Source organism: Lethenteron reissneri, chromosome 66 (genome assembly GCF_015708825.2).
Source record: "Lethenteron reissneri isolate LAM-NWPU_2019-01 chromosome 66, ASM1570882v1, whole genome shotgun sequence".
Classification (NCBI taxonomy): domain Eukaryota; kingdom Metazoa; phylum Chordata; class Hyperoartia; order Petromyzontiformes; family Petromyzontidae; genus Lethenteron; species Lethenteron reissneri.
Genome location: NC_083844.1, coordinates 3,631,115 through 3,655,935, shown reverse-complemented (window position 1 = coordinate 3,655,935; position 24,821 = coordinate 3,631,115). Strand labels below are relative to the sequence as shown.

Genomic DNA, 24,821 nt, shown 5'->3' with positions numbered 1-24,821 from the left:
CTTCTCAGGTTCTGTTCTATCACCTCGGATCCTAGAGAGGAGTGGCGAACGTCTTGTGTGTACGTGTTGTGTGTGTGTACGTTAGGTGTTTAGTGTATAGTAATGTAGTGTATATTAGTGTATAGTGTAGTGTATAGTAGTGTATCATGGTGTAGTGTGTCGTGTAGTATTTAGTCATGAATAGTGTAGTGTATAGTAGTGTATCATGGCGTACGTCTCGTCTGTACGTGAGGCAGCGATAAGCGCGTGCCTGTTCCTATTTCTCTGTAATGATTGGAATTATACAGAAATTACATTTATAACACGGATCAGTGGAACATTTCTTTTTACTTTTCGTAACAGCTATTTTCATTGGAGTATATGACAGGCGAGACTCTGCCTCGCCTGCCTCCCCTGACCGCACGTCCCTGATATAGCAGTGTTTAGTAGTATGTATGTACGTTGAATTTATTTGGCACCGTACGTAGCCATCCTCGTTAATGGGAGGTGAGGGGGAAGGACAACAAACTAAAGACAACAACAGCAGCAGCAGCTGTAACGAGAGGAGTGCCGTGCGCTGTGCACAGAGACCTTGCGCTTGCTGGGAGCTGCCCTCGCGTGCCACTCTCCCACGGTGGCCCAGCGTGAAGCAGCCCCCTTGCCTCCTCCTGCGTGAACACACGCACACACGTAAACACACACACACGTGAACACACTCACGCATGAACACACTCGCGCACGTGAACACACGCACAAACACGTGAACACACACACGTGAACACGCGCACGCACGTGAACACACGCAACAACAACAGCCATTCGCCACTAATTGGCGGTGACATCACCACGACGTTTGTGCCAGGCCATGTGCACCTTGAGGCCACGTGAAGTGTAGAACGCCCGCTGGCAGGAGGTCACGGGGCAGACCTAGGCGCCACGGGTCGATTGACTAAGATGACCGAGATGAATGGCTGATGCACCACCTGTGCCCCCTACTGTGCCAACTTGCTGTGCTTTTGCCACCCGGCGCTCCGCTCATTGTTGTGAGCGTCGCTCCTCCGCCCTCCGTTGTTGTTGGAGGGCGTCCTTCACGAGCCTCCTCCACAGAGCCCGATCTTGACACCGCTGGTACCAGTCCTTGGCAAGTCCACTCAGCTCCATGTCCTCCTGTACCACATCACTCCATCTCTTCTCTAGCCCGTGTCACGCCTGTTTAGCCCCCTCGATCCGGCCGAACAAAAGCTGTTTAGGCATGCAGTGGCTGGGCATGCGGGCTACATGACCCAGCCAATGCAGCCTTGCCTGCCGGAGGAGCTCACCGATGGGACTTTGCCCAGATCTTTCAAGGATTTGTGAGCTCCTCACACAATCCAGCCTGGTAAAACCCAGGATGGATCGTAGGCAGGCCAGCCTAAATGTTTCTAACCAGCGAAGATGCTCCATTAGGGGGGTCCACGTTTGCAAGCGTAGAGAAGGAAGGAATGATGGCCGAAAACCTGAAGCTTCGTGCGGAGTGACAGACCAGGTAGCTTCCACACAGCGTTACGCAACCGATGAAAATATATTGCCGCTTGACTGATTCGGAGTGAGACCTCTGCTGTTAAACTGGAGCCGGTCATAAGCACACTGCCCAGGTATGGGAAACTCTCCACTCTCTCCACAACTGCCCCATCACTGATTGGGAGTGAGTTGTATGGGTGGAGTGTCCAATGGTACAAAATACCCAGGCAGGTGCTTAGTTTTTGGTGGGGCTGATGGTAAGGCCCCACCTCCTAGTGGCATTCTCCAGTCTCAGCAGCAGCGTCTCCAACTCCTCTGAATGAGCAGCTATTACTACATCATCGGCATACATAACGTGGTTGACCAATAGGGAGCCATCCCTTGATCGCACCCAGGCATCGATCAGCCTCCCATTATATCTACCAAATGGAAATTCCCTCGGTACAGCTATTGAAGGCTTCACGAACTACGTGGTCAAAATTGATGTTAAATAATGTGGGAGCCAGAGGACATCCCTGTCACACCCCAAGGTGTACAGGGAATGGCTCCGACTCCCGGCTACGTAGTTTTACCCGGGCCCGCTCACCATCATTAAGGTCCTTAATGATCGTGAGCAGAGGGTCAGGGACTCCGAAAGCACGAAGAACAACCCAGAGCCCAGGCCTACTGATGGTGTCATAGGCCTTGACCAGGTCAATAAAGCAGAGATGTAGGTCTTGTTGGAATTCCCTACACCTCTGCTGTAGCAGACGGACAGAAAATATGGCATCTGTGCAGGACCGCCCTTTCCTGAAACCGCATTGGGGATCCGCAAGCCTCTCCTCAGCGTGCCTAGCAAGGCGATGTTGAATAATCCTTGCCAGCACCTTTCCCGGCACACTGAGGAGTGAGATGCCCTTGTAGTTGTTACAGTCTGTACGGTCCCCCTTCTTAAAGAGGGGGACCACCAGGGCATCCTTCCAATTCTGCGGTACCCGTCCAGTGGTCCAGACTGTTGTTATGATGTCATATAGGGCAGTCTGTGCACAAACGCCACCCTCCCTCATCATTTCGCTTGGGAGATCATCTCTGCCCGGTGCCTTTCCTGGTCTCAGACTCCGGATCGCCTTCAGTACTTCCTCAACAGATGGCATCTCAGCCAGCCACTCACAGAGGGTGACTTCTTCCAATATTTGAGGCACCACAGCCTCAGCAGGGTCATCCCCACTTTGTGCCATGATGTTTTCCTGGCTGAGGGATTTCCCCTCCCCCAGGACCTCACAGAAATGCTCAGCAAATCTGCAAACCTGTTCCTGGGGGTCGGAGATTGGATCACCGTTTTTTCCCCTAATGATGGTAATCGGTGTGGCGCTGGAGGTTACTTTTTTGATGGAGTTAAATAGTGATTTGTGATCGTGGGCCACTGAGGCAGACTCCATCTCCTCAGCAACCCGTGACCACCACCCATCCTTGCAGCGCCTTACGGCTCTTCAACCCTCCGAGCGAAGGTTGCGGTAAGCTCCTCATTGTCTGACGTGGGATGCTGGAGCCGATGAGAGTGGGCCTGTCACTTTTTCTCAACTATCCTGAACACCTCCTCTGTCAGCCAGGGTCTCTGGGGAGTTCTGGAACGCGTACCCAAAGCAGCCATTGCAGCTGCATGAGTCACAGTCCTAAACCTCGCCCATTTACCCTCGACATCAGGAAGACTGGGGGATGATGCCACAACCCCAGCCGCAAGCGATGATGAAATTCTCACTTGCAACTTTCATCAGCTAACTAAAACCAGGCCACTTTAGGTTGGAATGGGGTCCTGGGTGTACACCCACCACCAGAGTGGAAGAATGGCAGGCGCATCTTACAGATGACTAGTCGATGGTCAGAGGGCAGATCAGCTCCACGGTACAGTAGGTCCTGGTGTCAAAGACATGGGTTCGCATCCGCTGGTCCATCACTATGTAGTCCAGCAGATGTTCTTGCTTGGACCCGGCATGCATCCATGATGTTGTGTGGATGCGCCGATGTCGGAAGAGCGTGTTGGTAATTACAAGCCCATGGGCTGCACAAAAATCTAGCAGCCTCCTACCGTTGTTATTGAACTGATCTGGCCCATGCCCTCCAATCACTCCAGACCAGGTGCCAGTATCATGACCAACTCGGGCATTGAAGTCACCCAACAAGATGACTCTATCCCGAGTGGCCACTTTAGCCAGTACCTGTGACAGGAGGTCATAGAAGGCATCTGAATCATCGGCTTTGCCTGCATCCCTCCACGGATGTTCGTCTTCGGTGGGGGCATAAGTAACCACGACCACCACTCGCCTCCTGTTGATGGGAAGGCGAGCCCAAAGTAGCCTGGGCCTTACAGCTTCCCACACCTCATCGCCACGCTCCCAAGCCCCCTTCATTCTTTTGTTCATAAGAAGAACACACGCACACACGTGAACACCCGCAAACACACGCACGCACGTGTCCATGTGTGTGAACACATGGATACCCGTGAACACACGCACACACGTGTGAACACGCGGACACGCATGAACATATGCAAAGACAAATATCCCCCGTATAGCCTTAGCAGACTGTAGGGGCAAGTGCTGTTAGTGAGCCAGAACGGTACACGAGGGGGTCGGTGGCCAGCACCACGCCCGACCGCCTTTGTCTCCCCAGTGGCGATGTTTACACACTGTACCAGGTACTAATTTGAAGGTGAGTTGACCTAGGGGAGGCCCAGGACCAGTTTAGATAATCGTCACTGGTGTTGACCGTGAGCAGAAATCGAACCCGGGTCGCCAGGTTCATAGCGCAGACTGCTAACCAGTTTAACATGTAGGATTTCGCGACCAATATATTATTTTTTGGGTTATATCGCGTAAATATGAATGTGTCGTTAAACCCGTCACCACCCGACGCAGCCAATCCGTAAGGTTTGTCAGGTAAACAAAACGTGCCAATTAGTTACTAGTTCAGCACTAACCGGTTGTGTGTTGGACAGTAAACCCACAAAATTCACAATTCGAGAATGGTACTGTGATGTTCCACTGGTGATTACAACCAGCTTCATCAAGCGAGTCTACAGGGGATCTCTGTGTGAGTCTACAGGGGGTCTCTGTGTGAGTCTACAGGGGGTCTCTGTGTGAGTCTACAGGGGGTCTCTGCACGGTCTGCAAGCGCCCTTTTACGTTTGCCTCTTCGTCCTCCGTGCATCGCCATCCTTCCTCTTCCTCCTCCCCGTCCACTCCTCGTCGGAGTCGCTCGACCGCCCGCACTCCGCTCCATTCCCCCTCGCCCTGCGCTTGCCGCGTGCGCGCATGAACTCGGGCTGGGCCGGGTTCATCCCTGCGCAAGGAGGCAGTCGGTCATTGTTATTTGTACGTATTGGCAGTACACCCGTGCAGCATAGCAACACACCGGGTCCTCGTAACACAGTCCTGACGATGTGATTACTATCAGAGCGTGTTTGTGTGATGCCGCCGCCACGAAGCCGTTCGGCAGGCGCCCAAATCCCCGACCTCGCCACCACCAAGCAACGGAGCCAACCCCGCTTCCCCCTCACCTCACCTCACATGAACACACCCGCACGCATTTTCCCCCACCCATAAGCTGGAAGGGGAGGTTACCTGGCCGACCGGTTTTTATCCGAGAAACTCTTATCGGGGTTAACTCTCACGGTTTCCGGCGATCAGGGAATTGGACGACCTCCCCCGTGCTACGTTGCGCCGCGGCGCTGCGACCAGCCTTAATATGGGTGGTCGCGGCGTGGGGCATTCGGCCACCGCGGTGGAGGCGCATTTTCCCCCCACACACGCCAGTATCGACGGGGCAGGCAGAGGGAATAAGCATTGTAATGGAGGAGCATCATTAGAAAACACGCAGCGCATCTGAACTGCATAATCAGGCACCCCCGCACCGGCAGCGGAGGGACGGCATAATTACGCTTGAGCGCGCAGGGTAAGGGAGTAATTAGGATGTACGCCGCCAACGCAGCTCACTGATTAGCAGATCAAAAGCGCCCGGAACCGCCGTGCGCGGGCTTGGGGTGCACGAGCCCATTGTTCAGCAGCATCCCTGTGAGGTAGGGAGGATAAATACGGGGGCGCAAAGGGGAAATCGCTCTCTCTCTCCAGCGCCAGGCAACAGGACGCTCTCCAGTCCAGCGACCCGAACGTCCGTGAGACGCATCGAGGCACGCTGCGAGTACGTGATCAACGAACCGCCGTGGGCATCCAACAGAGAGTAAGAAGGTGAATTGGAATCATAGCAGATAAATCGGGAATAGGTATAAAGGTATCAGCGTAGGCCAGCCTCGTCGACTCACTGATTTAACATTAAATTGCCAGGTATCAGATAATAAATCATTAATAGCGAAGCGTGGTCTCGCGTGATCTGGTCGAGCAGTGTGAGCATGTGGGTGCGCTGTGTGCACGGTGGTTCGCCACGTGAGTGAGCGCTGCGCGGAGCTGAGCGCGCGGGTGAGCGTGTGTGCGCGGTGATTCTGTAGTGCTGCGGCTCGCCTCGGGGGAGCGCTGCGCAGAGCGGTGCGAGAGTGGGTGTCGCGTGTGTTCACTCCGCGTGTGATACAGGTGCACGATCATAACGCGAGTAGTCAGTGTGGAGTTGGAGTGCACGGAGCGGTGTGTGTGTGTGCGTACGTTCGCTCCGTGTGGGTCGCAGGTACGCGATTAGGAAAGGGAGGTATCGTGGTAGCGTAAAGGGGGACATAAAACTACGCGGTATCCAACCATGCCTACTACGCGGACCCGCGGTGGAGGGGAATCCTCGGGCGAACGGCTCCCACACCATGGGTGAGGAACCTCGCAGCGGTTCGCTTAGCAGCGGGGGGGCGATTGATGATGTTAGCCGGCGGTTAGCATTATCGAGGGCAGGGATCTCGGGGGCTAGCGACCTCAACATTTGTTTGCGTGTTCAACACAAGTACGCGTGGTTAATGCAGTAACGTTGATTCCTTGCAAAAAGGAATCATCTATTTGGTGTGTGAACATCTTAACAGCTCCTGTTTTATTGCCAGAAAGGGTTTTAAAACCGATTCCTATTTTTTATACTTTGATTCTGGCAAAAGGTCCAATGATATAGCTACTCACCCCGAGCTATAATGCTCTTGGCACTGCATTTGTCTTTGTACTGGTCGCCTTTTGGTGTTGTTCTCTGGTCTGACACTGGTGAGACTAGGCCATGAAGAAGACTGTCTCTGGGGTAGACCAATCAGTATCAAAGACAATGATTAAATGTTATCAGAGAGTGTTTGTTTGCATGTTCAGTACGCGTGGTTAATGCAGTAACCTGATTCCTTGCAAAAGCTATAATCTATCTGGTGTTTGAACATCTTAACACCTCCTGTTTCATTCCCATAAAGAGTAAAACCGTATTTCTTATTTTTCATAGTCCCCGATGATGTCGCCGTTGCCCCTTGAGTGAGCTGCAGGACTCTCCATCAGAAGTTGCACTCAGATTCAGCAGCCGCGTCCCCCATTCCGAACGTGCGGTGGCGACACCACGAGTCGTATAGAGGCACCGTCCGACCGAGTCTCTAGGGGCACGAGGAAGTCCAATCTTGCCACTGGAGCACGGAGCAGCCGATTGTCATCAGACTGGGCGCCGCTGTACGGCAACAGACTGCGAAGCTTCGTGTTCAGTGCTGCTCATGTCACGTTCCGTCTTCCCACCGCTTTGGCATCACGACAACTGATTTTGACGCACCACCACCACCCCAAAATATCCTTGTCTGGGGTCTCGAATCACGAGGAAATAATAACTTTTGCCAAAAATGTGATGATTATTTCATACAGCGCAACGGTGTACCGCTACTACGTTCATTTATATTATTTGGCTGCTACATAACCCCAAGCAATACAGTAAACACGATAGGAGTGCAAAGTATAGAAAAGGTAAACAAATTACACACACACAAATACATTTTTTTGTAAATATTCTTTGGTTTTCTTTCGGCAAAGTCACGTAGATAGAAAAATAAAGTGAATAAAAAATAATCAAAAACCACAAAAACGTTCATCCTCACTGATGTTGCTGACTGGTATCTTAGCGCTTTGAGGGTTGCAGCAATTTCAGATCTTGTAACGTCTGCAGCGATGCGCCCCAAACCCTTAAGAGCGACATCGACCTGGGCAATAACGTCATCCACTGGAATGTGTTTGGGGGTGACTGAGAAGTTCAACTCTTTAGCCAAAACCGACTTTAGACCATCGCACATTGGGCTATTACTCAGATTAATAACAACCTTGTCAACGTCTAACCTTTTAACGTGTGGATCTGGTTTCTTGTTAGAAAGGTTGAACTCGAAAATCAGATCTTTACATTTCGCTGACATTGTAGTGGCTGATTAAGCGGTCATGTTATCTACATGTTCCCAATCAGATGTCGACATTTTTCCCGTCAATGTTAAGTGTGATTTCAAGAGTGTCTTGTCTACATGATCTAGTTCAGTATGGAGCAGTCTAATTCTCTCTGAGATCAGGGCCAAGCTCGCCCTGAACAAAATTCGTCTGGCATTGGAAGATGTGACCTGCAGCAGAAATCAGTGTCAATGAGATCGGTATTACGTTAGAGTCACGGCATCTCTTCAGAAATGTGAGGTGACTCGATCAGATGAACTTTCTTGTCACGGAGATTGTTAAAAGATCTCATGGTTATGTGGAAACCCTCCCAATAGAGGCAGTTCAAATGATACAAATTAAGTGAATAAAAAATTATAAAATAGACACTAATTAGACTGCTCCATAAAAAAAAAACACTAATGTATACATTTCAATTTAAAGCTTTCGTGGACTGCAGGGATTCATCTCTTGGTTCTTTTCGGTAAAGTCACGTAGAAGGGAAATAATAAAATATTAAAAAGAAAACATTAAAATTGTATTTTAATAATTGTATTTTATGTTTTTTTTTTCCCTTCTATGTGACTTTACCGAAAGAACCAAGAAGACTAATTATAACTCAAAAGTTTTGATTATACATGAGTGCTTTATCATTTTTACTATTCACTTTATTTTTTTATTTTAGTTTTTCTATCTACGTCACTTTATCGAAAGAACCAAGAATATGAATTCCTGCAGTCACGAAAGTTTTAAGTCAAAATAAACTATTTTTGTAAATGTTGTGGGTTTACTCTCCAACATTATGAATCCGTAGGTAAAAAATAAATTTAAATTAATAAAAGTACTTTTATAAATTTTAATTTTACTTTGATTAATTTTAATTTTATTTTTTACTACGTGACTAGAATTATGAATCCGATGAGCTATGAAGCTCTTTTTCATAGATGTCCCATAGGGGGCACGGGGTCAGAAAGTTACAACAACACAAAACACAAACACGATAGGCGTGCAAAGTAGAGTAAAGGTAAACAAATCATTAAACTAAAACTAAATCTATTTTTACTTCACAGGTGAAGTCCACTGAGCTATTGGCTCCTTCTTCAGAAGCGACCTGGCTGCCACAAATGACAGCTCAACCAAGTGGCTTACCACGTGGACATTTATAGCAGCAGACAAATAACTCTAAACGCGTGAGGTTGATTCTACAAGTGGAGCAAAAACCCGGAGGACCGGGATCTAACCCACGAACTCCTGTAGACCATGAGAGGTAGTTAACATCTCACCGGGGAGAGACACACGCAGACTCCAGATATATGACAGGCATCGTCAGGGTCGCCATCGAACCCACGACCTCCTGTAGACCAGGCGAGGTAGTTAACATCTCACCCGGGAGAGGACACACGCAGACTCCAGATATATGACAGGCATCGTCAGGGTCGGGATCGAACCCACGACCTCCTGTAGACCAGGCGAGTTAGTTAACATCTCGCCACCATGGCGCCCCATGCATGCCACTCTGCTACGACGTCTTGGTCTCATCATTATAATCACTGCGACAATTAGTTGAGTTGCGAAGAGGCTCGGCCTGCCGTACCCACCGAGGTTCAGCAGGACGGCGTGGTTCTGCTTGATGTTCCTGTAGCGCCGCTTCTCGCACTCGGCCAGATCGCTCCACTCGGCCTTGGTGAAGAAGCCTCTGATGTCTCGGAAGTCGCCCATCTCCTGCTGCTGCTGCTGAGGCGCAGAGACACGGAGGGACGAGACGCGGACGACGGTCAGACGCAGTCACGGAGATGGAGTCACACGGAGACAGAGTCACAGGGAGACAGAGTCACAGGGAGACAGAGTCACACGGAGACAGAGTCACAGGGATACGAGACTAAGATCCCCCGTGTGGCCTTAACAGACTGTCGGAAGGCGAGGTAACTTTACCTCAAGCGATGTAATATAACGTTAGGTCGAGGTAACATTACCTCAGGCAGAGGTAAATTACGTCAGCTAAGGTAACATTACCTCACCTGAGGTAACATCACCTCAGATGAGGTAACATCACCTCAGGTAAATGTAACATTACTTGAGGTAATCCGAACGTGTTCACATCACTTCAGCTAATGTTCATATTTTTACGCTAATATCGTAAAATCGTCACGTGGTTAAATCGTTAAACACAACGCTCGCGTGACGTCACCACCTCAGTGTCGAGCCGTCGACACTTCACGCGGCAGCCTCGAAGTGCACCCAGCCTGGCACAGGCGCCGTGGTGACGTCACCGTCACTGAGTGGCCAATGGCGGCGATTGGCGGTGGTGGGAGGGGAGTGGGGGGGGGGTGATGGGGTGGGGGGGAGTGGGGGGGGGTTTATTATCGGAGTCGCAAAAGTTGCTACAAATGCTACGGGCCCCGCACTTTCAAGGGCCCCGCGCTAAATGCTTTCAAGATATCAATTCGGGTTAATTGATTCTGCACTTGCTCTATTACTATAGTACTATACAGACTTCAACTTTTTTTTTTATGAACGACTGGGTGTTTAAGGTTAGCGATTAGTCGTATTATCGGCTGTATAGCAAATGAAAAAATACAAATACTTTACTGTGCAAGTAAAAAATGTGTTTTAATGTTTACGTTTTAAAAAAAATTATTGGGCCCCTTTCTAGCACATGCTACAGGCCCCGAACTAACTTTATCCGGCACTGAGGGTAAGGTAATCAGAATGTGATGCAATCCGTATCAAATCACGTTATATTATAAGGTAATCTTCACCGCGACATTCTCATTCAGTGCAAAGTAAATCTTGTACAATTAATTAGTCGCTCCGTGTCAACACTGTAGAGATGTGTAGCTGTAATCGTAACGTGAAGTCGTCTCGTAGCGTAATCTTACGATTTAAATTCGCGTGAGATAGAATCCTCACTTGACTACTGGTAGGAACCTCCTGGTTACACCAGCCCACAGGGGATTAATGTGTCCGTCCGTCCGTCGTGTAGGGAGGGGCTGGGTGGGGAGGGAGGGGCTGGGTGGGGAGGGTGGGGGATGGTTGGGGAGGGGAGGGCTGGGTGGGGAGGGTGGGGCTGGGTGGGGAGGGTGGGGGCTGGGTGGGGTGGGGCTGGGTGGGGGGGAGGGGAGGGGGGCTGGGTGGGGGAGGGTGGGGCTGGGTGGGGGGAGGGGGGGGGAGGGAGGGGGCTTGGGGGGGGGGTGGGGGAGGGTGGGGCTGGGGGGTGGGAGGGAGGGGCTGGGTAGGGAGGGTGGGGCTGGGTGGGGGGTGGGGATGGGTGGGGAGGGAGGGGCTGGGTGGGGGGTGGGGAGGGAGGGGCTGGGTGGGGGGTGGGGAGGGGCTGGGTGGGCTGAGTGGGGGGGGGCTGGGTGGGGGGTGGGGAGGGAGGGGCTGGGTGGGGGTGGGGAGGGGCTGGGTGGGGCTGAGTGGGGGGGTGTCTGGGTGGGGGGGGTGGGGAGGGGCTGGGTGGGGGTGGGGAGGGGCTGGGTGGGGGGGGGGGAGGGGCTGGGTTGGGGGGTGGGGAGGGGGCTGGTCACCCCGTGGTGCCCTTAGTAACCTCAGGTCGAGATAACTTACCTCAGGTGAGGTAACTTTACCTCAAATGAGGTAACTTTACCTCATGCGAGGTAACATTACCTTAGGTGAGGTAAAATTACTTCAGGTAGAGGGTAACATTACCTCAGGTGATGTTACTTTACTTCAGACGAAGTAATATAACGTCAGGCCGAGGTAACTTTACGTCAGGTAAGGTAACATTATCTCAAATGAGGTAACTTTACCTCAGCTGAGGTAACTTTATCTTAGGCGAAGTAAAATTACTTCAGGTGAGGAAACTTCACCTCAGGTAGAGGCAACATTACCCCAGGTTAGTTAACTTTACCTCAGGCGAGGTAACTTGACCTTAAGTGAGGTAACTTTACCTCACATAGAGGTAACATTACCTCAGGTAAATGTAACATTACTTGAGGTAATCCGAACGTATTCACATCACTTCAGCTAATGCCCATATCGTAATATTCTCACGTAGTTAAATCATTAAACACAATTATCGCGCGATTATTACCTCAGGGTTACATAATCGGAATTCAATGGAAGGCGAGGTAACTTTACCTCACGTGAGGTAACTTTACCTCAAGCGATGTAATATAACGTTAGGTCGAGGTAACATTACCTCAGGCAAAGGTAAAATTACGTCAGGTAAGGTAACATTATCTCAAATGAGGTAACTTTACCTTATGCGAGGTAAAATTACCTCAGGTAAATGTAACATTACTTGAGGTAATCCGAACGTGTTCACATCACTTGAGCTAATGCTCATATCTTTACGCTAATATCGTTAAATCGTTAAACACAACGCTCGCGTGACGTCACCACCTCAGTGTCGAGCCGTCGACACTTCACGCGGCAGCCTCGAAGTGCACCCAGCCTGGCACAGGCGCCGTGGTGACGTCACCGTCACTCAGTGGCCAATGGCGGCGGTTGGTGGTGGGGGGGAGTGGGGGGAGTGGGGGGTGGGGGGAGGAGGGGGCGGAATGGCGGTTGGTGAGTGGCGGGAGGGGGGAATGGAGGGTGGGAGGGGTGGGGGGTAACGGGGGAGTGGAGGGGGCTAGACGCGTGACGTCACCACGCAGTGACGTCATCAGAGTTTTTAAAGTTTAAATTTTTATTCTGGAGGAATCCGATGAGCTGTGAAGCTCTTTATTGTCCACAGGTGTCCAGTCGGGGCACGTGGTCAGAACGCCACAACAACAAACACGACACAATAAACACCGTAGCAGTGGAGAGTATAGGAAAGGTAGGCACATGACCAAAACACATCTGTAGGGGAGTGTGAATTGAAATTTGTAGGGTCGTGTGAATTTAAGTTTTGTAGGGTTTTGTGAATTGAAGTCTGTAGGGGCGTGTGAATTGAAATCTGTAGGGTTTTGTGAATTGAAGTTTGTAGGGTCGTGTGAATTGAAGTCTGTAGGGGCGTGTGACTTGAAATCTGTAGGATCGTGTGAATTGAAATCTGTAGGACAGTTTGATGTGTAATTTTGTTGGGTCATAGTGTTACCATCATTGCCGTGCAGGGATGACGACTAGGATTGGTGTTGTTAGGATTAGCAGCGAGCAGTTGCGGACCACGCTTCACCCCCTATAGTTTATATTATTTCTCCACAACGCGGTGTTCTTCAGGAACGCAACAATGACCACCTCCTCTTGGTTCTTTCGGTAAAGTCACGGAGAATGGAAATAATAAAATAATAAAAATAAACCAATAAAATAATAGTTTTATTAGCATTATTTTATTATTAAATAATATTTTTTCTTTTATTAACTAATACAATAATAAAAATAAAACTTACTTTATTGCTTTATTTTTATTATTTTATTATTTCCATTCTACGTGACTTTACCGAAAGAACCAAGAAGATGGATCCCTGCAGTCACGAAAGAAGCTTTAAATCAAAATGACCACCGCGTTACAGGAGAACAACAGATCGTGAACGCGCTTCGACGATTCATGGCAACGGCAACACAAAGCGCCACGCGCAGTCTCTTGCGACCAGCGGTGTCTGTGATGAAGGTTTTTGTTGTCGTCGTTGCTGTTGCTGCTGCTGGGTTAGATGGCGTTGGATCACAATCCTGGCACATCGCCCGATGAAACCGGTGGCCGTTGTTTGTAATAACCGGCGAAACGTCACCGGCACTCGAATTGTAAATGCTGTTGTGGGTTCACTCTCCCCGACACACAAGCGCTGTGTGTGCTGAAGTTGGTAACCAATTGGCACGTTTCGTTTACGTGACAAACCCTGACTGATTGGCCGTGTCAGGCGATGGTGGTGGGTGGTGGTGGGTTAACGACACAATGTTGATGTTTACGAGATCTCTAACCCAACAACAACAGCAAAAACCAAACCTCTGTCACGGAAAAGTGTCACCACAGAGCAAGTCGCTCCGACCTCCTGGAGATACCGGTGTAACAGGCAAAAAAAAAATTAACCCGTAAAAACAAAGTTTTTTACTATAAATCCTTTATATGCGTGGCATCGGTTTGATGTTATTATTCATTTCTGTTTTTCTTGAGTAAGAGTTTCATTTTATCACATTGGTATTTTAAATTAAATATAAGTAAGGTCGTATATAAGGATTATAAGGTTTTCAGTTTTTGTATGATTGTTTATATTGTACATTTTTGTTGTTTTCTTGAATAATTTTCTGTGTTTAGGAAAAACATATGATTGTGTTAGTGAAATTTTTATTTTCCTAAACAGTGTAAAATTTTGGAAAAATATTTCACGAAAATACATTGTCACGCACAACGAGTCTGTGTGCAAAATGTCAGCTCGATTGGATCACGGGAAGTGGGTTAAAAACAACCGAAAGATTTGCACGGTCGTAAGCGCGCAAGCAAGTGAACTTAATATAAAGGATTTAAAAACAACCCCTGCCCCGATTAAACCCGGGTATAGTTTGGCCCAGGCCAGAGTATACCCGGGGGGATAAAGTGTCCTAGGCTAAACTAGACCCGGGGGTTTTAAACTAGACTGGTCCAGACCATACCCCCCTCCAGGGCAGAACATGCCCCATGTGAAAGTTCAAAGGCAATTATCCACACAGAGAACAGCCGACAACGAACTTCAATCGATATCTAAAAAGCGTGTAAATGGAAGTAAGAATCTCAATTTGATCAATTGAAGCATTTTTAAATCCTTTATATTAAGTTCACTTGCTTGCTTGCGTGCTTGCGTGCTTGCTTGCTTGCTTACGACCGTGCAAATCTTTTGGTCGTTTTTTAACCCACTTCCCGTGATCCAATCGAGCTGACATTTTGCACACAGACTCGTTGTGCGTGACAATTAATTTTCATGAAAATTTTTTTCAAAAATTTACATTGTTTAGGGGAATTTTTTTAAAATATTTAATTACCAATTGCTTAATGGTGGCAGACAATCATCTGACCCATAGGTGGCAGCCATCTCAAGCCAGAGGACGAGAGGACTCTAGCCGCCACGCATATAAAGGATTTATAGTGAAAAACTTTGTTTTTACGGGTTATTTTTTAGGGTTAGGGTTATTATTAAAGTTTTTCTGGTTGAAGCAATCAAAGTCTATGTAAAATTTCGATTTAAAGCTTTCGTGACTGCAGGGATTCATCTTCTTGGTTCTTTCGGTAAAGTCACGTAGAAGGGAAATAATAAAAATAAAATAATAAAATATTAAAATAAAATAATAAATTAATATTGTATATTTAAATAATATTATATTATAATATATTAACATAATATAATAAAATAATATACTATAATAAAATAACAATATAATAAAATAATATAATAAAATAATATACTATAATAATATAACTTATTATGTTTTATTTTTATTATTTTATTACTTCTCTTCTAGGTGACTTTACCGAAAGAACCAAGAGGAGATTTTTTTTCGATTTGAAGATTTCGTGACTACAGGGATTCATATTCTTGGTTCTTTCGGTAAAGTCACGTAGAAGGGAAATAATAAAATAAAACAATAAAATTCTCACGACGTTTCGATTGCAACACAAGCAATCATCATCAGGTGTGAAAACCACAGCAATATTTTTTTTGCTGTGGTTTACATAACCTGATGATGATTGCTTGCGTTGCAATCGAAACGTCGTGTTAATTTGATTCTTAAATTTTTATTATTTATTATTTCCCTTCTACGTCACTTTACCGAAAGAACCAAGAATATAGTAGATTTTAGTTTTTCACTTCACTTTACTTTCCAGGTAAGGCCCCCACTGAGCTGTGTGGCTATCACAAATGACAGCAGCGCACCGAAGTGGCTCATCACGTGACATTTACATCAGCCAAATACTCTGAACGCATGTGAGATGTTAACTACCTCTCCTGGTGTACAGGAAATCTTGTGTTTGATTCCGACCCTGACGCCTGCTGTATATTTTGAGTTTACGCGTCTCTTTCTCTCTCCCCGTGGTCGTGTGGATTTTTTCTCCAGGTCCTCCGGTTTTTCCCTCGACATTTAGAATCGAGATCACGCAATCAGAGTATTTGGCCGCTATAAATGTCCACACAATGAGAAGCCACTTCGTTGAGCTTTCATTTGTGATGGCCAGGTGGTCGCGTCTTATAAAAGAGCTTCTACGTATCCAGTTGCACCTTAACTGGTAAAATCCCAAGATAATGTTTGTTAGTTTAAGTTTGTACATATATACTTTTAAACAGAATCACAAACTAACGCTCAACTTTCTTAACCGTGTAAGAGTCAACGCGCGCCACCACCGTGCGACATCACGCGAGCAACCGGGACGACGCAGAGAATCTCTCAACCCTTTACCGCGTCCGAGACGTCTGCAGAGTTGCAGGGTCGGTGGGTGTCACCGTTCACGGGGTGAGTGTCAGAGAGGCATCAGCAGTGGCAGCAGCAGCAGCACTGTTGTTGTTGTTATAAAGACGTCGTTGCTCACCGCAGAGAAGCGTAGTGACACGACCGCCGCCACTCTGCGCTAGCCGGCGCCAAAACTGTGCCACACTCCCTGCCCCGCGTGGCCCTGTGGGAGCCTCGGTACCGATAAAGTTACTTTAGTTTTTACTGCGTTTTGTTGTTTCGACGACGACGTTCACGCACGGCGCGCGGCGTCGTCGCGACGGCAAAGGGTGAAGTTCACGCTGGGAACATTTGCAACGGGGGAGGCAATAACAACACGCAGGGTGATCCAAGTGCAGATGCCCCACTCATACCTACACCCCCCCCTCCCAACGCCATCCCCACAATATTTTTTCAGACCGCAGGAATCCGATGAGCTATGAAGCTCTTCTTCGCAGATCTCCAGCCGTTCCACAGATGTCCTATCCTAGCAACCCCCCCACCTCCTCCCCGTAGCTTTCCTCTCAGCAGCAAAGTGAATATCGTGCAAGCGATGGCTCGGGCTACGGTACTGAGCCAGAGGTCGCAAACGGGTTTTGATTCCTTACCCGTACCCGGCCGCACCAGCGTCGTAAACAGATACCCGTACCCGGTATCGGGTACCTGATTGCGACCTCTGGGGTGAAGCCATGTTGCAGGCGCGGGTGGGTTGATTCTAGGAACTTGAATTGTGAGAAGAGACAAGACGTTGGGAAATGAGTGACAGTTACTCACCAGTGACTCACGGTCTACCTGTACCCGGCTGCACGAAGGTCGCAAACAGCTACCCGTACCCGGCCGGGTATCGGGTAGGGTACGGGTATCGGGTACCCGGTTGCGACCTCTGGACTGAGTGTTCGGAGATTTGTGAGTGGATGCCACCTTCGTCAACAGCCGCGGTTCAGTCTACCGCTGGATGGGTGCGTACTGTACGTACTCTACGTACGTCGCACGGGGCAGGGCTACGAGACGGCACGCGGTGCGCATGGAGACCGGCGGGAGACGTGCAGACTGGGGTGTCTGTAGGTGGATCGCCCTGCGGTGCCCCCCTCTAGGGTAACAACAGTGCAGCTCTGCACGGGGGACTCTGCACACTCACACACACAGGGACCCCCAGGTGATGGGGGTGGGGGGGGGGACGTGCAGTGGTTGGGACCTAGAACTCCGCACTTGCAATCGAGGGGTGGCCGGGTCGGTTTAATCTCCCACCCCCCACAGAGTGTGAGGCAGGTGTAGGAGGATCCGTAGGTTTCCGTGTTCACATTCAAAAATCAGTTTCAAGGGTGGCACAGCCTCGGCTAATCACGTGGCCTGTTGTTTAAAACTAATTCACAGCTCGGCGCTGTGCGCGTTTGCTCAGGATGGATGACTTTTCTGTTTCCACGGAATGAGAAAATGCATTCTGGCCGGTGTGTGTTCTCTGGTGCCGGCGAAGACTGGATGGGTCTGCAAACGCCTTCTCACACACGGTGCACTTGAACGGCTTCTCTCCCGTGTATGTTCTCTGGTGGCTGTGAAGAGTTGATAGATGTGCAAACGCCTTCTCACACATGGTGCACTTGAACGGCTTATCTCCCGTGTGTGTTCTCTGGTGCCTGTGAAGATGTGATAGCTGTGAAAACGCCTTCTCACACACGGTGCACTTGAATGGCTTCTCTCCCGTGTGTGTTCTCTGGTGCCTGTGAAGAGTTGCTGTGTCTGCAAACGCCGTCTCACACACGGTGCACTTGAACGGCTTCTCTCCCGTGTGTGTTCTCTGGTGGCTGTGAAGAGTTGATAGCCGTGCAAACGCCTTCTCACACACCGTGCACTTGAACGGCTTCTCTCCCGTGTGTGTTCTCTGGTGCCTGTGAAGAGTTGATGTGTCTGCAAATGCCTTCTTACACACGGTGCACTTGAACGGCTTCTCTCCCGTGTGTGTTCTCTGGTGCTTCTTCAAGGTACTCTTGTAGTCTGTGCTGTATGGACATTGGTCACACTGATGACTTTTGTTACTGGGCTTAGTGGGGTGTCTCCTCTGCACGTGATGTTGTAGACTAGAGCGGCAGATGAACTGACGGTTGCAGGCAGGACACGGCAGCCTTGTGACCTCCACACCCACTCCACCTGCGTCATCCCAGAGGAACAAGACACACGCGCACACACCAACATCTAGACATGAACACTCTTGCACACGTGTGTGTATACACAAAGGTAAAGGTTTCTCACAGCCATATCAGACTGTTGGGCAAGTGCTGTTTGCGAGTACCTATGAAGGCCGGCATGGCACACGAGGGAGTAGGTGGCCAACACTAGGCCCGACCGCCTTGTCTCTCCAGTGGCGATGTTTCCACGTTTAAGCTAGGTACTCATTTGAGGCTGAGTCAACCTAGGGGAGGCCTAAATATTCACCACTGACGTTGGCCGTGAGTGGGAATCAAACTCAGGTGGCCAGGTTCGTAGTGCAGTGGGCTCCATTATATATACACACAAAGACAAAGAACCCCCATATAGCCTTATATACTTTTGGGACAAGTGCTGTTATGGGCACCAATGAAAGCCAACACGGCACACGAGTGGGAGGGTGGCCAGCACCACACATAGCCGCCTTTGTCTCCCCAGTGGCGATGTTTACTACTACACACCACACCAGTTACTCACTTCCACCTTATCAGTGTGGCTGGTGCCTATCATCTCTGGTGAGTGGTGGCTGTCATCTCTGGTGAGTGGTGGCTATCATCTCTAGTGAGTGGTGGCTATCATCTCTGGTGAGTGGTAGCTACATCCACATCTCTGGTGAGATGTGGCTATCATCTCTGGTGAGTGGTAGCTATCATCTCTACTGAGTGGTGGCTATCGTCTCTGGTGAGTAGTGGCTATCGTCTCTCGTAAGTGGTGGCTGCCATCTCTGGTGAGTGGTGGCTATCATTTCTGGTGCGTGGTGGCTATCATCTCTGGTGAGTGGTGGCTATCATCTCTGGTGAGTGGTGGCTATCGTCTCTCGTGAGTGGTGGCTATCATCTCTGGTGAGTGGTGGCTATAGTCTGGTGAGCAGTGGTGAGTCTCTGGTGAGCGGTGCTCACGGTGTTCCTCGCTTGGTGGAGGCTGCACGGGCTGCAGGTCTCTGGCGGTGGCCCTAGGAGCCATCTCGCTGCTGCTGCTGCTGCTGCGGCGTCGCGAGGGCCCGGCCTCGCAGGCGATGCCCAGCTCCTGGGCGAACTCCTCGCCGTACCAGACCAGCAGCTCAGAGCCGGGCCCCACGGCACGGAACGTGCGGTAGTAAATCTGCCTCCTGTGCTGGAAGGCCACCAGGTTCTGCTCCTGCTCATTCCTCGCGCAGTTGACGAACCTGCGCGGGCAGACGCGGGGGCGGGGTGGGCGCCGTTAGCGAGCGCCTATTAAGGGCCGGCACTGGGCGCTACGTGGGGGTGGTGTGGCTGGAACCACGCTCCGTACCGGGTGCTCATTTGATGCCGAGTCGACCAAGGGGAGGCCCAGGGTTGGTCTCTGTGTGTAGTGGGTCTGGTCTCTGTGTGTAGTGGTTCTTGTCTCTGTGTGTGGTGGTTCTGGTCTCTGTGTGTGGTGGTTCTGGTTTCTGTGTGTGGTGTTTCTGGTCTCTGTGTGTGGTGGTTCTGGTCTCTGTGTGTAGTGGTTCTGGTCTCTGTGTGTGCTGGTTCTTGTCTCTGTGTGTAGTGGTTCTGGTCTCTGTGTGTGGTGGTTCTGGTCTCTGTGTGTAGTGATTCTGGTTTCTGTGTGTAGTGGTTCTGGTCTCTGTGTGTAGTGGTTCTGGTCTCTGTGTGAAGTGTTCTTGTCTCTGTGTGTAGTGGTTCTGGTCTCTGTGTGTAGTGGTTCTGGTCTCTGTGTGTAGTGGTTCTGGTCTCTGTGTGTAGTGGTTCTGGTCTCTGTGTGTAGTGGTTCTGGTCTCTGTGTGTGGTGGTTCTGGTCTCTGTGTGTAGTGGTTCTGATCTCTGTGTAGTGGTCCTTCAGACAATAATCACCTCATCCAGTTTGATTTAGATTCATCCTGAGCATCAACATATTCACAATCCTTTTTGTTTTTGTAAATCTGAAACACACACGCACACGAGCAGATCCACGGATAATTAATGTCAGTTGGACTGTAAGTTGAACTTCTTTCGTACCGCACGTAGTCAACCGTGCTGATCGGAGGTGCGGGGGGAAGGACAACAAACTAAACACTAAAAGCAGTTCTAAAGAAATGCATTTTCAATCTACAAGATTTTAAAGTGCTAAGCTCCCAGTGGCTTCCTAACATTGGAAGGAAGAACCTTCCAGACGGCCGCAGAAGTGCATCTGTAAGCGCCGCGCCATGCGGTGACCACCGTCTTTGCTGTGTGTTACAAGTTCAAATAATTACGTTAATTTTTGGGTCTCTCTGTGATTCTGGGGGTCTTTGGGTGAGTCTCTAGGTCTCTGTACGAGTCTCTGGGTCTCTGTGCGAGTCTCTAGGGTATCTGTGCGACTCTGGGTCTCTGTGTGAGACTGTGGGTCTCTGTGCGATTCTCTTGGTCTCTGTGCGAGTCTCTGGGTCTCTGTGTGAGACTGTGGATCTCTCTGTGCGATTCTCTGAGCATCTGTGTGAGTATCTGGGTCTCTCTGTGTGAGTCTCTGGGTCTCTGTGTGAGTCTGTGTGTCCCACTGTGAGTCTCTGGGTCTCTGTTCAAGTCTCTAGGTCTCTGTGCAAGTCTGTGGGTCTCTCTATGCGAGTCTCTGGGTCTCTGTGCAAAGTCTCTGGGTCTCTCTGTGCCAGTCTCTGGGTCTCTGTGTGAGTCTGTGGGTGACTGTGTGAGGCTATGGGTCTCTGTGCGAGTCTATGGGTCTCTGTGTGAATCTATGGGTCTCTGTGCGAGTCTATAGGTCTCTGTGCGAGTCTATGGGTCTCTGTGCGAGTCTATGGGTCTCTGTGTGAGTCTATGGGTTTCTGTGCGAGTCTATGGGTCTCTGTGTGAGTCTATGGGTCTCTGTGAGTCTCTGGGTCTCTCTGTGCCAGTCTCTAGATCTCTGTGTAAGTCTGTGGGTGACTGTGTGAGGCTATGGGTTTCTCTGCATCTCCTTCACGAGCCTCCTCTCCACACACACGATGATGATGTAGGAATAGGAGGAGGCTGCAGCAGTAGCAGCAGCAGCTCACCAGCCAGCAGTACTCGCTCACGGGGTTCTCCTCAGACACCTCTCCCTGGTAGGGCCCAAACATCACCCCCTTGGGCAGCTTCTTCCTGTTGCTCCACACCCCGAGGCCGGCGCCGGCGATGGAGGAGGCGCCGACGGTGAGGGCCCTGGGGCAGGCTGAGCCGGGCCCTGTTGGCCACTCCCGGGGCCACGGCCGCGTCCGCGATGAACTCTGGCGGGCCGTGCACGGAGCACTCCGCCAGGTAGAAATCCCTGCACAGCTCGCAGACTGAGAGCCACAGCAGCAGCAGTGGGAGGAGGGCGAACCGCAGTAGCAACAGCAGCAGCAGCAGTGGCACTGTGAGAGAGTGAGAGGGTGAGGAGCGCTCCAGACAGATGCCTCCCTCCCTCCCTCTCTGCATTGTGAACTTCTTTAGGTCAAATTTCGATTTAAAGCTTTCGTGACTGCAGGGATTCATCTTCTTGGTTCTTTTGGTAAAGTCACGTTTTCTACGTGACTTTACCGAAAGAACCAAGAAGATTATTTAGCTCGCTCATCGGAGATGTAAACCCTGTCACCCTCCCTGCTCCCTCCCTGCATCCCTGAGTGAGGGAGCAAAAGAGAGAGAGGTAAGTGAGAGTACGAGAAAGGGAGCGTGTGAGAGGGAAGGAAAGGGGGAGAGTGTGAGAGGGAGCAGGTGGAACGTATCGAGTGAGAGCGCGGGAGCAATAGAGATAGATAGGTGAGAGTGTGATAAACTGACATTGTGAGAAAGTGACAGTGTGAGAGAGAGTGTGAGAAAGTGACAGTGTGAGAGAGAGAGTGAGATAGTGACAGTGTGAGAGAGAGTGTGAGAAAGTGACAGTGTGTGAGAGAGAGTGAGAAAGTGACGGTGTGAGAGAGAGTTTGAGAAAGTGACAGTGTGTGAGAGAGAGTGAGAAAGTGACAGTGTGAGTGAGAGTGTTGAGAAAGTGAGAGAGAGAGTGAGAGTGTGAAAGTGACAGGTGAGAGAGAGAGTGAGAAAGTGACAGTGTGAGAGAGAGTGTGAGAAAGTGGACAGTGTGAGAGAGAGAGTGAGAAAGTGAGAGAGAGTGAGAGGGAGCAGGGGGTCTCACAGAAGAAGTCGTCGTCCTGGGGCTCCTCCACCTCTGTGGTAGACTTGCCTCTCGCGCGGGCGCAGGGCCGTAGCGAGAGCGAGCGCTGCGCGACACCGCCACAGCCTGGGCGGAGGCCGGCGGCACGGAGGAGCCTGCAGGCAAACACGGCGAGATGTTGACTACCTCTCGTGGTCTACAGGAGGTCGTGGGTTCCATCCGACTGTATAGTTTACAACATATTACCCTTTTTGTATTTTTAGATTGTATATTATGGCTAGTTTACATTTTATATTGTACGCTTATTCACAATTTTACATACTTTAGCCCCTTAGTATTAGTTAGACTTTGTAATTTTAGTATAGTTAGACTGTATACCACTTATTCCTACGTGTTGAATGTATGCACCTTCCGGCCATAGTAAATCCTTGTGTGTGCAAACTTTCATGGCGAATACCTCCCCGTGGTTGCGTGGATTTTTCTCCGGGTCCTCCGGTTTTTTCCCCTCGACGTTAGAATAAACGTCACGCGTTGAGAGTATTTGGCTGCTATAAATGTCCACGTAATGATAATGATGATGATAAGTCACTTCGTTGAGCTCTCATTTGTGATAGCCAGGTCGCTTGTGAAAAACAGCTACACAGCTCAGTGCGGCTTACCCTGGTAAAATAAACATCGTTTAGGTTAATAGGCTGCATCAGTACCAGCAGCAGCACTGACAGGAGCACATGTAGCAGTAGCATCAACAGCAGTGGCGACTTCCATCAGCAGCAACAAAAGATTGCGGAGTTCCGGTGAGAATAGAGGGGAGATTGAGGAGAGTGGAGTTCCGGTGAGAATAGAGGGGAGTGTGGAGTTTGGTGAGAATAGAGGGGAGTGTGGAGTTCCGGTGAGAATAGAGGGGAGTGTGGAGTTCCGGTGAGAATAGAGGGGAGTGTGGAGTTCGGTGAGAATAGAGGGGAGTGTGGAGTTCGGTGAGAATAGAGGGGAGTGTGGAGTTCGGTGAGAATAGAGGGGAGTGTGGAGTTCCGGTGAGAATAGAGGGGAGTGTGGAGTTTGGTGAGAATAGAGGGGAGTGTGGAGTTTGGTGAGAATAGAGGGGAGTGTGGAGTTGGTGAGAATAGAGGGGAGTGTGGAGTTCCGGTGGGAATAGAGGGGAGTGTGGAGTTCCGGGAATAGAGGGGAGTGTGGAGTTCCGGGAGAATAGAGGGGAGTGTGGAGTTTGGTGGAATAGAGGGGAGTGTGGAGTTCCGGTGGAATAGAGGGGAGTGTGGAGTTGGTGAGAATAGAGGGGAGTGTGGAGTTCCGGTGAGAATAGAGGGGAGTGTGGAGTTGGTGGAATAGAGGGGAGGTGGAGTTCTGGTGAGAATAGAGGGGAGTGTGGAGTTCCGGTGGGAATAGAGGGGAGTGTGGAGTTCCGGTGAGAATAGAGGGGAGTGTGGAGTTCGGTGGGAATAGAGGGGAGTGTGGAGTTCCGGTGGGAATAGAGGGGAGTGTGGAGTTCCGGTGAGAATAGAGGGGAGTGTGGAGTTTGGTGAGAATAGAGGGGAGTGTGGAGTTGTGAGAATAGAGGGGAGTGTGGAGTTCTGGTGAGAATAGAGGGGAGTGTGGAGTTGGTGAGAATAGAGGGGAGTGTGGAGTTCCGGTGAGAATAGAGGGGAGTGTGGAGTTCTGGTGAGAATAGAGGGGAGTGTGGAGTTCCGTGAGAATAGAGGGGAGTGTGGAGTTCCGGTGAGAATAGAGGGGAGTGTGGAGTTCTGGTGGAATAGAGGGGAGTGTGGAGTTCCGGTGAGAATAGAGGGGAGTGTGGAGTTCCGGTGGGAATAGAGGGGAGTGTGGAGTTCTGGTGAGAATAGAGGGGAGTGTGGAGTTCCGGTGGGAATAGAGGGGAGTGTGGAGTTCCGGGGAATAGAGGGGAGTGTGGAGTTCGGTGGAATAGAGGGGAGTGTGGAGTTCCGGTGAGAATAGAGGGGAGTGTGGAGTTCCGGTGGAATAGAGGGGAGTGTGGAGTTCCGGTGAGAATAGAGGGGAGTGTGGAGAGTTGGGGAATAGAGGGGAGTGTGGAGTTCCGGTGAGAATAGAGGGGAGTGTGGAGTTCTGGTGAGAATAGAGGGGAGTGTGGAGTTCGGTGAGAATAGAGGGGAGTGTGGAGTTCCGGTGGGAATAGAGGGAGTGTGGAGTTCGGTGAGAATAGAGGGGAGTGTGGAGTTCGGTGAGAATAGAGGGGAGTGTGGAGTTCTGGTGAGAATAGAGGGGAGTGTGGAGTTCTGGTGGAATAGAGGGGAGTGTGGATTCCGGTGAGAATAGAGGGGAGTGTGGAGTTCTGGTGAGAATAGAGGGGAGTGTGGAGTTCTGGTGAGAATAGAGGGGAGTGTGGAGTTCCGGTGAGAATAGAGGGGAGTGTGGAGTTCTGGTGAGAATAGAGGG

The 24,821-nt window shown here is 50.1% G+C and overlaps 2 protein-coding genes across 2 annotated transcripts in view; both read right to left on the bottom strand.

Annotated features, from left to right (window-relative positions):
- LOC133359975 (uncharacterized) overlaps positions 1-24,821 on the bottom strand; it is a 341,563-nt gene that overhangs the window by 148,416 nt on the left and 168,326 nt on the right. The gene's annotated exons all lie outside the window — the stretch shown is intronic.
- LOC133359920 (histone-lysine N-methyltransferase PRDM9-like) overlaps positions 1-24,821 on the bottom strand; it is a 58,816-nt gene that overhangs the window by 11,086 nt on the left and 22,909 nt on the right. Inside the window, 9 exon segments of the mRNA XM_061578480.1 lie at positions 571-647; positions 4,669-4,797; positions 9,407-9,542; positions 17,524-18,296; positions 19,253-19,518; positions 20,168-20,235; positions 21,322-21,462; positions 21,464-21,588; positions 22,416-22,520. Of these exon segments, the coding sequence (XP_061434464.1) occupies positions 571-647; positions 4,669-4,797; positions 9,407-9,542; positions 17,524-18,296; positions 19,253-19,518; positions 20,168-20,235; positions 21,322-21,462; positions 21,464-21,588; positions 22,416-22,520 (1,820 nt within the window).